General features: G+C 51.1%; 1 protein-coding gene across 1 annotated transcript in view; it reads right to left on the bottom strand.

Moving 5' to 3' along the window:
* Positions 1-12,761, bottom strand: part of GNAS (GNAS complex locus) — a 73,935-nt gene extending 61,174 nt beyond the window's left edge. The window contains exon 1 of the mRNA XM_075350366.1: positions 11,618-12,761. Within this exon, the coding sequence (XP_075206481.1) occupies positions 11,618-11,756 (139 nt within the window). The 5' untranslated portion in view covers positions 11,757-12,761. The remainder of the gene's footprint in view (positions 1-11,617) is intronic.
* Positions 12,762-13,169: the final 408 nt, after the last annotated feature.

Here is a 13,169-nt window from a genome sequence, read left to right as displayed (position 1 = left end):
CATTTACTGTTAAAATGGACCTCCCGAGGAAGCGGAATCAGCTGGTCTTCGGCACTTATGAGAATGAACAGGAGGTGCACACAATCAACCACCACTCGGGGCCACCAGGGATCAGAAAGTTATTCCCCATTCCATGGATACGGGATAACTTCCACACTGAAGATCCCCTTTAAAAAGGTAATCTGACAACAGGTTTTTGCCACCTAATCTGAGAGCAGCATAACGTAGGGGCAGAGATCCTGATTCCAGTGATGTGTCACTTACTTGGCTGCTTAGTGTAGTTTTGATAAAATCACTGTTTAATCAGCAGTAGATCATCATTAGAGGACTACTTGGTCTGCTGACAGGTAGCCAGCATATTCATGAGTAAGACAAGACAGCAAACATCACTGGTATCAGGGTCTCTGTCTCTACATTATGCTGCTCTCAGATGGGGGGAGAGGGGGGGGTGAAAACCTGGTGACAGATTCCCTTTAACACTAGAACTACTGGACTCGTGACACATAGAAATACATGGTGCAAAGTAGTCAAAATGACTACCTCAGTAGCTCTAGTGTTAAGCTGGCCATAGCGGGATAAGACTCCCTCACTTCCTTCATGCGTTTTAAGGATATGTGTAAGTCTATTTGCTGCGCTTTCGTCGCAGTTTTTCTCCGCAGTGTTGTCACTAGTACCTGCGGTGGATGGGATTCCTGGGGTCTCGTGCACACACTGCTGATTTTCTCCTTACAGAATTGAAGCCGCTTTGCGTCTTCAGCGTGCCGATTGGGTCAGTGTTTTGCAGGATTTTCCACCCATTCCAAGGCTCCAATCAAAATTGGATTTATCCTCCTGAGACAATGCTTTGGGGCACATTCACACGTAACAGTTTTCCATCACCCTTTCTTGGAGTTGGTTTGGCGGCAAGCACACCGGATTTCTGCAAGCCACATACAAAGGAGAAATGTCTGCAAAAAGTCTGCCAGGTGCGAATTCACCCCCGAGGGCTGACACTGCCTCATACAGATCCTTATAAGCACCTAGGCCTGTGCTGTACAGAGGCAGCACACAGCGATCGCAGGACTCGGGGGACGGTCACAGCAGCAACATGGGCTGAAAACCGCAGCACGATCCGCTTCATATTTTGCCAGGGAGCCACAAATTTAGTTATTTTTTAGCAATTATGGCTCCTGCAGACATCCCATCAGGATCTTGCTAGTTCAGGAGCGTAAACAGTCAGGCCGGGACGTGCGGCCATAACTCAGATGGTAAAGTGCGCCCATATTACACCCATAGGAGGTGTATGTCCTGATCAAGGACCCCCATACACATACGAGTATAGTAAGCCAAGACACCAATATTGGGGGTCTGGCCAACTACATTATTACATGTATAGAGCCCACCCAGCGAGTGAAGTGGTTGTCAGCAACTCACGCACCATGGAGAACACTGAGCACAGGGGACCAACTCCAAGCCAATATAACCACAACAACACAAGCCGGACCAGTCACGATGACTTGTGGATTGGTCAAAATGGCTTATAAGGTGTAAAGCACTTTGAGCACTTCAGTCCATGTTATCAAAACCATGTCCTCCTTAGAACGTCTTAGACTGGCTATATGGGCCCATTACAGATTCTGATAGCCACCCCTGAGAATCACTAGCCAGTCTCTGCAGGTTTCCGTAGAAGGCCGTCACCGCGGTTATTGGCGATCCTGGACCCCATCACAAACAGGGGCCGGCTCAGATCATCTCGTGAAGCTTCAGCTCAGTTTTTCCATAATGGAAACTTTATTTTTACATGACTAAAATAATAACAAAGAATCCATTATCCTGAGGTCTCCGATCTCACATCTCCGCACAAGGGGCACCGCTGTTAGGATTTCATGCCCAATATACAGATTAATGAAGGAGGCATCAGTCAGCCTCGCCCTAGATGACCCTGGCATACACTGCACCACCACCATCTTCCCAGGACTCAACAATATCGCAGTGGAGGAGTCCGGCCTCTGCACACAGACAATACATGGCAGCACATAACATTACCTTGTACCCGCTCACTGCTGTCCACGTTCAGTCATTCACCATTATGGGCCAACATGCAGCCTATGAGGAAAGCCTGGCAGGAGACCATCGCGAACTGGCCCGATAGCTTCATAGACACCTCTAGGTCAGGTCACGGGAGTATACTGAAGCTATGGGGTAGTGTGAATAATCCCCAACACCCCGAACTCACAGGGGTCTCTGGTCCATCAATTAGGAACCAAATCCCATCACGTTATGAGTAGGGCTGAGCGAGTCCAAACTGTAAAACTCCATGTGGTATTGCCACATTTATTAGATTTGACAATCCCGGTGCAATACCGGCTCTTCTCGATTGCCCTGGTGCGGTGGCAATCGGGATAATAAGGGGTCAATAGCAGCACAGAGCTCTTACTAAACCCTAGGTTAGTGATGGCACAGGCGTCTGAGATACCTGCATCACACTAATCTGTAAATTACAGTAAACACAGAGAGAGAAAAATCCTTTATTTGGAATAAAGTACAAAACACACACCCTCCTTCACCACTTTAACCCCCAACACCCTGCAGGTCCAGCGTAATCCACTCGAGGTCCCACGCCGCTTCAGCTCTGCTACATAGCACAGCCATCGGCCATAGAGCACGACCGCTGGCTGTGCAGACACAACAGCCACGATGACTGCATGGCAGGCAGATACTGTCAGAGGCTGGGGGTGCATGTGCCTGCAACCAATCACAGACGACAGGATGGCCGGTGGGCAGGGAAACCATGGAAAGCTGTGTATATACGATGTACAGTACAGGAAGTGAATGCCGACCCGGAAGCAGTGTGCTGCCATGACACAGTCTCGGTATGAAACACTGTTTTATCTGTTTTTCTTTATTTTTCAATTATTTTCGCCAGTTCCGGATCGTTCACCCAGAATTCCGTATCTGGCACCCGGAAATCTTTGAAACCGTGCGGCTGTGGGCTGAGACTACCAGCCCCCAGCAGGCTTTTATCATGGCTGGGGATGAAAATTAGGGGGACCACAAGTCGGGGTTATTTTTAATTTATTTATTTAAATAATAATAAAAAAAAAAGCTGCATCACCGGCACAGCCGTGCACGCTTCTGACAGGAGCGCGCATGTGTTTTTGTGTACATGCACGCTCATGCTCAGAGAGCACAGGCTGTGCCTGCTGATATCATGTCGAACTTGTACGAGTCTGACAGCGCATCACCGGCACAGCTGCGCACTTCTGACAGGAGCGTGCATGTGTTTCTATAGACATGCACATTCACCATACTGACCTGTAGACACTTGAACGTCTTTCCCCACCCACTGACCGTCCTGCCGCTTGTGATTGGTTGCAGTCAGCTGACACGCTGCTACTCAGGATGGGGGCGCATCTAGCTGCAACCAATTACACGCACCGGTGGGCGGGCGAAACAATGAATTTTGAATTGTCGGCTCCGAAAGGGAAAAGTGTGACCCAGAAGGAGTTAGCTACCATGACGCAGCCTCAGGAGAGTACACCGTGCACACATTCTGGTCCCCATCGACTTATATGGTCACCAGAATCCAGAGCGGACGCAGATTGATTTTTTCAATCCGGCAGGGATCCGCCGGTCCCGGATTTTGGCGGATTCGATCAGCCCCAGTTATGATCCGTGAGGGCACAACCTCTGGGATTTCCACTAATCCCCAGAACGATGGGGACACAGTCTCCTCTCCGCAGTTGTGCCCAGAATTAACGCTTTGCAGGAAAAAGTGGGTCCTGTTCAGTCTCAGAATTGGTGGGGGTCCCAGAGGCAAATGCCATGTGACTGGGGTCTACGGTAAGTGGCTCAGTGGTTAGCACAGGTGTCTTGCAGTACTGGGGTTCCTGGGCTCGAACACAACCAAAGACCACATCTGCCTGGAGATTGTATGTTCAGCATCGTGTTTACACAATTTCCTCCCACACTCCAAAAAAACAAAAACAAATTTTTGTTGCCATGATAGGATGGAAAAGGTAAAAAATAAAACGCAACAGGAGTGAATACTGTCTAAGATCAGTTTGCTTCCTAATTGACCCTTGTGTACGATTACATGATTAAGATGGGGAAAGAGACTGAGCCCCATTGGGAGGAACGTGACTGGAGATCATCTGTACAGAGCTGCCAGATACACTGCCGCTTTATAAGCCATATTAATAATCACAGAATTATAAGTAGTGATCAAGTACAGTAATAGGCAGCAGGGGTCTCTATGGATGATGGACAATCTCCGGATATTCTGTGCAGGTAGTGGGACCCTGGCATATTACAGTGCGAGAACCACCCGTAACATCCTAAGGTCTTGTGCGCACGCTGCTTTTTTGGTGCAGTTTGTGGTCTTGAACTGCATGTATGATCCTCCCCAGCAAAGTCTATGAGAAATCTGAAAGACTGTGCACACGATGCTTCTTATTTGCCTGCAGTTTTGGTTGCAGAAAAAAGAAGCAGCATGTCACTTTTCTGCGCTTGTTTCCTGTGTTTTGCCATCGACAATGTTAAAAAAAAATCTGCAGGAGCAAAAACGCATGCGTTTTTTTTTCGGCCAGAGGGTGCGTCTTTCTCTGGAGAAACAAAACTGCAGTGCGCGCACATACCCTAAAGATTAGAACAAGACCCTGCGAGGGGTACAGGTGAAATAGGGCTGGGGCTAAGAAATTCCTGGCGTTGTCTAACAGGCACCTCACCAGTAAGTTGCCGCTTTGCCGAAGACCCAAGAACACTTATCCCACCGCCCGTTCTCCGTCCCGACTGCTCCGCAGAGGTCGTAGTCACTACTTCTAAAACTAAGCCACAGGATTAAGGCTGTGTGCACACATTGAGTTTTAGGGGTGCTTCACACACAGCGAGATCGCTACCGAAATCGCTGCTACGGCACAGTTTTGGTGACGCAACAGTGACCTCATTAGCGATCTCGCTGTGTGTGACACTGAGCAGCGATCTGGCCCCTGCTGCGAGATCGCTGCTCGTTACACACAGCCCTGGTTCGTTTTCTTCAAAGGCGCTCTCCCGCTGTGACACACAGATCGCTGTGTGTGACAGCGAGAGAGCGACGAAATGAAGCGAGCAGGGAGCAGGAGCCGGCATCTGGCAGCTGCGGTAAGCTGTAACCAGGGTAAACATCGGGTAACCAAGGTGGTTACCCGATATTTACCTTAGTTACCAGCCTCCGCAGCTCTCATGCTGCCAGCGCAGGCTCCCTGCTCTCTGCACATGTAGCTGCAGTACACATCGGGTTAATTAACCCGATGTGTACTGTAGCTAGGAGAGCAAGGAGCCAGCGCTAAGCAGTGTGCGCGGCTCCCTGCTCTCGCGGTTATGATCGCTGCTTCGGCTGCTGTGTTTGACAGCTAAGCAGCGATCATAACAGCGACTTACAAGGTCGCTGTTACGTCACAGAAAATGGTGACGTAACAGCGACCTCGTTGTCGCTTACTGTGAACCAGCCCTTAGATGTACAAACTGCTTTATCTGTAGGAAGGAAAAACGCAGTGGCAAGAAGGTGCACTTTTTGTACACTTTTGCACCTAGTATGTGAAATGTCGGGATTCTCATTCACTTTGCTGGCATCAGGAAATCCTTCATGTCTGCACAAGAAAAAAAAAAAAAAAAAAAGAAAAAAAAAAGCGCATCAAAAGCGCAACGTGTGCACGCAGCCTGAAAAGAAAAAATTATGATCATGTGGGACAAGCACCTATTTATACATAAGGTCACCTATGAGTGGAAAGGTGGCCGTGCATGCCCAGCGCAGTAATAAGCCAAGGGGAGGAAGGTCTCATCTATCACCGGAAGCATTCAGATTGTGGACAATACTGAAGATTAAGAAGCAGTGTCTCCAAGAAATGGACAAAATGGAAGCCGACCTTATAGATGAAGCAGAATTGATCAGAGGAACTTTATTGCTATAAAGACAAATGCCCGAGAACCCAGCTTTAGAAACCTCCAGGTTGGGGTTTAAAGTCCACCATGGTCCCATGTACTGACTTTCTAAAGGAGAGAATCAGAATAAGAGCCACACACCGGTGTTCTAGCATCCGCATGTATCAGGACATATCGATATTATACTGCCCTGGGTTCTCACATATTCCACATAGCATCAGAAAATATCACATCAAGACCTGGGCTCAGAGGTAACAGAACATCGCTACTAGTGGCCAATTCAGAAAGCCACTAATCTACTGTGAACAGGCCATGACGACAACCATGAAGATGGCATGAGGATAGTCACTATCCATATGGCGGCACCACAAGACTATGGCGCGTTTCAGCTCCTTGATCTCCATTTGATTTCTGTAAACTCGCTGGTGTTTGTTCAAGCAGATTGTGACTTGATGAGGATGATAAACTAGGGTGTTGACGACCTAAAAACTAACTCAACTGTATTCCCAGGGACGATTGTTGACCCATGGAGGTCAAAAAGGTGGCTCCTTTTGGACTCTTAAGCTGGGTTCACACTAAACGACAGCGACAACGACGTCGCTGTTACGTCACCATTTTCGGTGACGTAACAGCGACCTTGTAAGTCGCTGTTATGATCGCTGCTTAGCTGTCAAACACAGCAGAAGCAGCGATCATAAGGTCGCTGTGCTACATGTGCAGAGAGCAGGGAGCCGCGCTTAGCGCTGGCTCCTTGCTCTCCTGCAGCACACATCGGGTTAATTAACCCGATGTGTGCTTCAGCTACATGTCACAGTTCAGAGAGCAGGGAGCCGCGCTTAGCGCTGGCTCCTTGCTCTCCTGCAGCACACATCGGGTTAATTAACCCGATGTGTGCTTCAGCTACATGTCACAGTTCAGAGAGCAGGGAGCCGTGCGCACTGCTCAGCGCTGGCTCCTTGCTCTCCTTGCTACAGTATGCATCGGGTTAATTACCCGATGCATACTGCAGCCACATGTCACAGTGCAGGAGCCGGCACTGGCAGCAAGAGAGGAGGCTGGTAACCAGCGTAAACATCGGGTAACCAGGGAAAGGTCTTCCCTTGGTTACCCGATGTTTACGCTGGTTACAGCTTACCGCAGCTGCCAGTGCCAGCTCCTGATCGCTTCATTTCGTCGCTCTCTCGCTGTCACACACAGCGATGTGTGTGTCACAGCGGGAGAGTGACGACCAAAAAATGAAGCTGGACATTCAGCAACGACCGGCGACCTCACAGCAGGGGCCAGGTCGTTGCTGGATGTCACACACAGCGACAGCGACGGGACGTCGCTGCAACGTCACAGAAAATGGTGACGTAGCAGCGACGTCGTTGTCGTTGTCGCTGTGTGTGACACCAGCTTTAAGTTGGAATACATCAGAATTGATGCTTTTGTGTTGCATACAAAAGCATTGCTGGGTGTACTAACTTATTGAGAGGCCTCTTGTAATACAAAGCACATGGTTGACATAGGGGCCAACAAAATATCGCTCCTTACCTATATATACACACATACATACACACATACATACATACATACAAGGAATACTGCAAACGATGTGCACAGATTGAGAGGAGACGGTCCCCTACCTTTGGACGTGTACAATGTACAGCCAGGTACCATACAGCTATTCTGACACCAAACCATCGTATAATGCCATACTATCGGGTCCGGCTGTGTCAGAGCTCATCACACCACCCTGGACAACGCTTCACATTTTATGTTTAATGTCAGTGGAATATTCTTTCCTTATAAACATTCTCAGGGTAAGAATACGTGCTGCCAGGTTGGATGACAATATGGACCCCATATGTCACCAGACAAGCCATAAATGACTGCTTAAAGGGGTGGTTCACGACTCTGCAATAGTGGCCACATCCCTGTAAAACTGATAGGGAAGGCTTTTTCTATATACCTTGTCCAGCCAATTCAGCCGGAGAGTGGGGCTATTGCGGTCCACTCATCCCCATGAAGTGACCCCCGGGCTCCGTGACTTCTGGGATCCGGTGATGTCACGTCAACTTCCAGTTGACCAGACATCAGCGAGGCCAGCCCCAGTCTTCCCGAGTGACTGGGCTGTGGGCGGAGTTTCACCGCTCATCACAGCCCAGCGTCATAGTGCAGGATGTCGCGCACGCTCTCCACTGTAGAGTACCGCAAGCAGGAGCGATGCTGAGCTGTGAAACGCCGCCCACAGCCCAGTCACTCAGGGAGACTGATGTTGGGTCAACTGGTCACTTCATGGGGAGAACAGACAGCGATAGCGCCATTCAGAGGCAGAATTGGCTGAACAAGGTATTTAGAAAAAGCCTTCCCTATCAGTTTTACAGCGAGGTGGCCACTATTGCAGAGTAGTGAACCACTTCTTTCAGCTGCTAATTATGTAAAGGGAACTGGTCAGGTCCCCTATGCCCTCCAGATATGACAAAATTCCCTGCCTAACCAGCCCTGTATGATACGATGCACTAAAATCAATTATTTTAGTGCATAGCGTCATACAGGGAATTTTGTCATATAGATATGAATGCTACAGGGCTGGAGGGCATAGGGGACCTGACTGGTTGCCTTCAAGTGAATCTACCCTCTCCTTTGAAACCAAGAAAATGGGAAGGTGCACTTAAATATTTGGCTCCGCCATGATGCTCTGAGAGCCTGTACTTGGTTTGAACATTCATCCTGTGCTGACAGAGGCCCTTTAACAGGCGCTCAACCACAAGCCTACTTCTAAGGGCAAATAGAGGCGACCATCTTCGGACTGATGCACGGACTTGCTGCAGATTTCCCACCTCAGCACCACATCATCATATAAGCCTGTAAATATCGGTTCAGGAGACCCACAGCCGGTCCACGCATCGCGGGCCAAGACTGATCTCACATCTGCGAAATTCCGACTGAGCTCAGATCAGAGTACCCGGCCGACCATCAGATCTCCCAACTTGTGCCAATGTCTCGCGTACACCTAGGAGGCAGTTAGCTTCAGATGCAGGACCCGGTGGTGGAGCCAGGTATTCTAATCCGAGCCCGACCCATGTGGCATGGAAACGCCAGGCCGTCTAACCATAAGAAGAAAACATGGTGACTCCTACAGATCTTGCCAGCAGTGAGAATAGTAGGCAACAACTTTGTAAGACAAGAAAGCCATCAAACCCTTTAAAAACAAGGTCGATACAAACTAAGACTTTCACAGATATGAATACCAAAAAGTAACGCTCTGCAGCCTTACCTCCCCCATGATTATTATTATTTTTTTTTTTTTAATGCTAGGATATGTTGTGCCCTATTATCATAAACAAGGAGAACAAGTGGTGGCACCACAATTCAGATCCGTGGACCTAGCAGATCATTAGTGATGAGCGGGCACTGCAATGCTCTGCACTCTTAACCAGCATTTGGACGCTCGGACGGGCGCGACTTGTGTACTGAGTATGATGGAAGTCAATTGGGAACTCAGGCATTATTCCTGGAAATCTAGAAAAAGTGCTTGAATTCCCCACTGCCTTCCATTATACTTGATACATGAGCTATGCCCGTCCAACCGCTGGTTACGAGCACAGAGCATGGTCGTGCCCGCTTATCACCAACTATCACATGGTAGGCGCAGAATAATCAGTTATATTGCAAAATATTCACCAATAACAAGTCCTAAAGCCCCAGTACAGCACAACTCCGTCCTCAGGATCTGACCGACCCTACAAGAAGGGATTGGGGGCATCTAAGCCCTCTTCACCTCATGCCGATTACAACTCAAAAATATCTCCCGGATCCGTGCTTTTCTTAACCAAGAATCTGCAAAAAAATTAGTGCATGCCCTCATCATCTCCCGCCTCGACTACTGCAACCTCCTGCTCTCTGGCCTCCCTTCCAACGCTCTTGCACCCCTCCAATCTATCCTAAACTCTGCAGCCCGCTTAATCCACCTCTCCCCTCGCTACTCCCCAGCCTCGCCACTCTGCCAATCCCTTCACTGGCTTCCCATCGCCCAACGACTCCAGTTCAAAACATTAACCATGACATACAAAGCCATGCACAACCTGTCTCCTCCCTACATCTGTGACCTAGTCTCCCAGTACCTACCTGCACGCAACCTTAGATCCTCACAAGATCTCCTTCTCTGCTCCTCTCTTATCTCCTCTTCCCACAATCGTGTACAAGATTTCTCCCGTGCATCCCCCATACTCTGGAACGCTCTACCTCAGCACATCAGACTCTCCACGACCGTGGAAAGCTTCAAGAGGAACCTCAAGACCCACCTCTTCCAACAAGCCTACAACCTACAATAACCCTCAGTCCAGTAGACCACTGCGCAACCAGCTCTGTCTTCACCTATTGTACCATCACCCATTCCCTGTAGACTGTGAGCCCTCGCGGGCAGGGTCCTCTCTCCTCCTATACCAGTCTGTCTTGTACTGTTAATGATTGTTGTACGTATACCCTCTTTCACTTGTAAAGCGCCATGGAATAAATGGCGCTATAATAATAATAATAATAATAATCTACATCCCAGACACATGACCGGCTGCTCATATATACCCAATACATATACTGTAGAGAGGCGCCTCTGCCTATAATAAACCGCTGATCTCGGGGCCACCAGCTAAGAATAAGGGTGGACATATGACTTTTGGGCATGAAGCACTGGTAAGACCAGTCTACCCCTGTACTGATGTGTAAGAGCCACGGTGACCGGCCCTCCAAAGAGTCCGCAGGTGAGCGACAAACCTACAAGAGGACAACATGAGGCGGCACCTGTAACTAACTTTATAGTCTACATCCTAAAAAAAAAAAAAAAAAAAAAGGGAAGGTCTGGTTGCTAAGGGCAACAGCTCCAGTATGCACCGACACAGTGAGACCACTTAACACTAAAAGCATCTGGTGCACGGTAACAAGACATAAGCAAGAACAGAAAATGAAACGTAGGGACATAGGTAAGAGCCCAGTGACCCTCGCCACAATGTCTGCCCCCCAATAACGGCGTATCCGCAGCAGGGACCGGACGGCCGCCTCGTCACCCATCAGACCACTGTCGTACATTAGAGATGACAGCACAGCTTCTAGACCAGCAGTGCCGCGGCAACAAATCACAGTCCACCAGGACCACAACGTACCATGAGGGCCCCAAATTCAGACGTCCGAGCACCAACTAGACTTGCCTATGCCCAGCACTGTGGGCAGTCCAGGTACTGCGGTCTGTGTCCGTACGTCTACATCCGACCCTCCCCGGCGGGACCACTGAGGAAGTCACCTCCAGATCCATAGATGTGAACAGTCCAAAGGAGTCCCCCCACACGAGCCCGCCAAACCCCCCCACGAGCCCGCGGACAACCAAACCCCCCCCCCACGAGCCCGCGGACAACCAAACCCCCCCCCCCAGCCCGCGGACAACCAAACACCCCCCCCCCCCCACGAGCCCGCGGACAACCAAACACCCCCCCCCCCCCACGAGCCCGCGGACAACCAAACACCCCCCCCCCCCCCCGCGGACAACCAAACACCCCCCCCCCCCCCCCCACGAGCCCGCGGACAACCAAACACCCCCCCCCCCCCCCCCCACGAGCCCGCGGACAACCAAACCCCCCCCCCCCCACGAGCCCGCGGACAACCAAACCCCCACAATTCCAGATGTAACCTGTGCACAGACCCTCTCCCCATGCTGGCACCTGTAGTGCGCCCCCTCCCTGCTCACCCAGCAGCAGCAGCCTGTGCGTGGCCCGGTACACCTGCTTGTCCTTCTGCAGCTGCTTGTCGATCTTCTTGTTGGCCTCCCGCTGCGCCTTCTCCTCATTGCGCTGGTCCTCCGTCTTGCTGTTCCCCAGGCAGCCCATCGTCCTCCACTCGTCAGGGCCCCGCAAGCAACACCGAGCCCTCCGCCCGTCACTGGCCGCTCACCGCCACCCGCGGGCCGGCCTCCGCGCTCAGGAAAAGCCGCTCCGGACGGAGGAGGCAAAACAAACAAGTAGGCCACGGCCCTCCCCCGATAAAAAGAAAAAAAAAAAAAATAACCTCCCCCTTCCCCGATAAAACAGCGGAAAACAGCCGCTCCCCCCCCCGGAGACCGGGAATGAGGCCGCTAATGAGACCGGGGAGCGTCACTCATCGACAGCCGTGCGGGGGTCACACGCCCCCAGATTCACCATTGGCGGCGGCGGCCCCGATAGTGGCGAGGAGCGGGGATGTCAGGAGCCTCCCCCTCTCTCTCCAGCGTCTTCCTGTCTTAAAATGGAGGCCCGGTATCTCCTCCTCCCGGTGTCTGCTCACACGGCGGGGGGGAGGGGGACACTGGGGGGAGCACCCCGATATCGATCCGCCGATCAGAAGAACAGGGGGAGGGGGAGCCCGCAATGTCACCGCTAGGGGGCGCGGCCAGGTAAATAGCAGAGCGTGGGGGGTGGCCACTGAAGGGGTTAATCAGTCCTGCTGGACGGGGACCCCCAAACCGAGGAGTCCCGGTAAGAAGCCTCCGGGCCCGGCGGGCATGGGCGAAGAGGAAGAGGGTCAGGAGCGGTGCGGGGTCTCCGGGTCACAGGGTGCACACCTCCCTATAATCAGCTCCTGTACAATAATCCACCGGGGTGAAGGGGGGCGTCTGATGGTACAATCCTGATTATTGGGGTGTCTCCGGGAATGATTTCCGATCTGGTGCAGGACCCCCCCTTTCTTCTTGCTTTGGTTGGTCTTGTCCTCCTCCCCCCCGGCTGGTGTCCCTGGGGGCGGGGGGGATGTTGGGGAGCCCCGGGTGGTGAAGGAAGGAAGGAGGGAGGACGACCACCGCCGCGGCTGCTGCTGCTTGCAGTATTTTGCTATTTCTCACGGCTTGGAAATGAGGGCTGAGACACGGGGTGGGGCAAAGCGCCCGCTGCACCCTGGGAAATGCTGCGATTCACATGATGGGAGACGTCAGGCCCGGAGCTCCGGCGGCGCCCGCTTCAAACGGGCCGAGTATAGCAGTGTGCGGTGTACATACAATATATATATATATATAATCACACACACACACATACACACATACACTGTGTACGTGTATATGTGCGGTATACACCTAGCCCTGTGTACGTGTATATGTGCCGTATACACCTAGCCCTGTGTACATGTATATGTGCGGTATACACCTAGCCCTGTGTACGTGTATATGTGCCGTATACACCTAGCCCTGTGTACATGTATATGTGCGGTATACACCTAGCCCTGTGTACGTGTATATGTGCCGTATACACCTAGCCCTGTGTACGTGTATATGT

This window comes from Anomaloglossus baeobatrachus, chromosome 5 (genome assembly GCF_048569485.1).
Source record: "Anomaloglossus baeobatrachus isolate aAnoBae1 chromosome 5, aAnoBae1.hap1, whole genome shotgun sequence".
NCBI lineage: Eukaryota > Metazoa > Chordata > Amphibia > Anura > Aromobatidae > Anomaloglossus > Anomaloglossus baeobatrachus.
The sequence above is the reverse complement of the archived record's forward strand: the minus strand, read 5'-3'. Positions and strand labels throughout refer to the sequence as shown.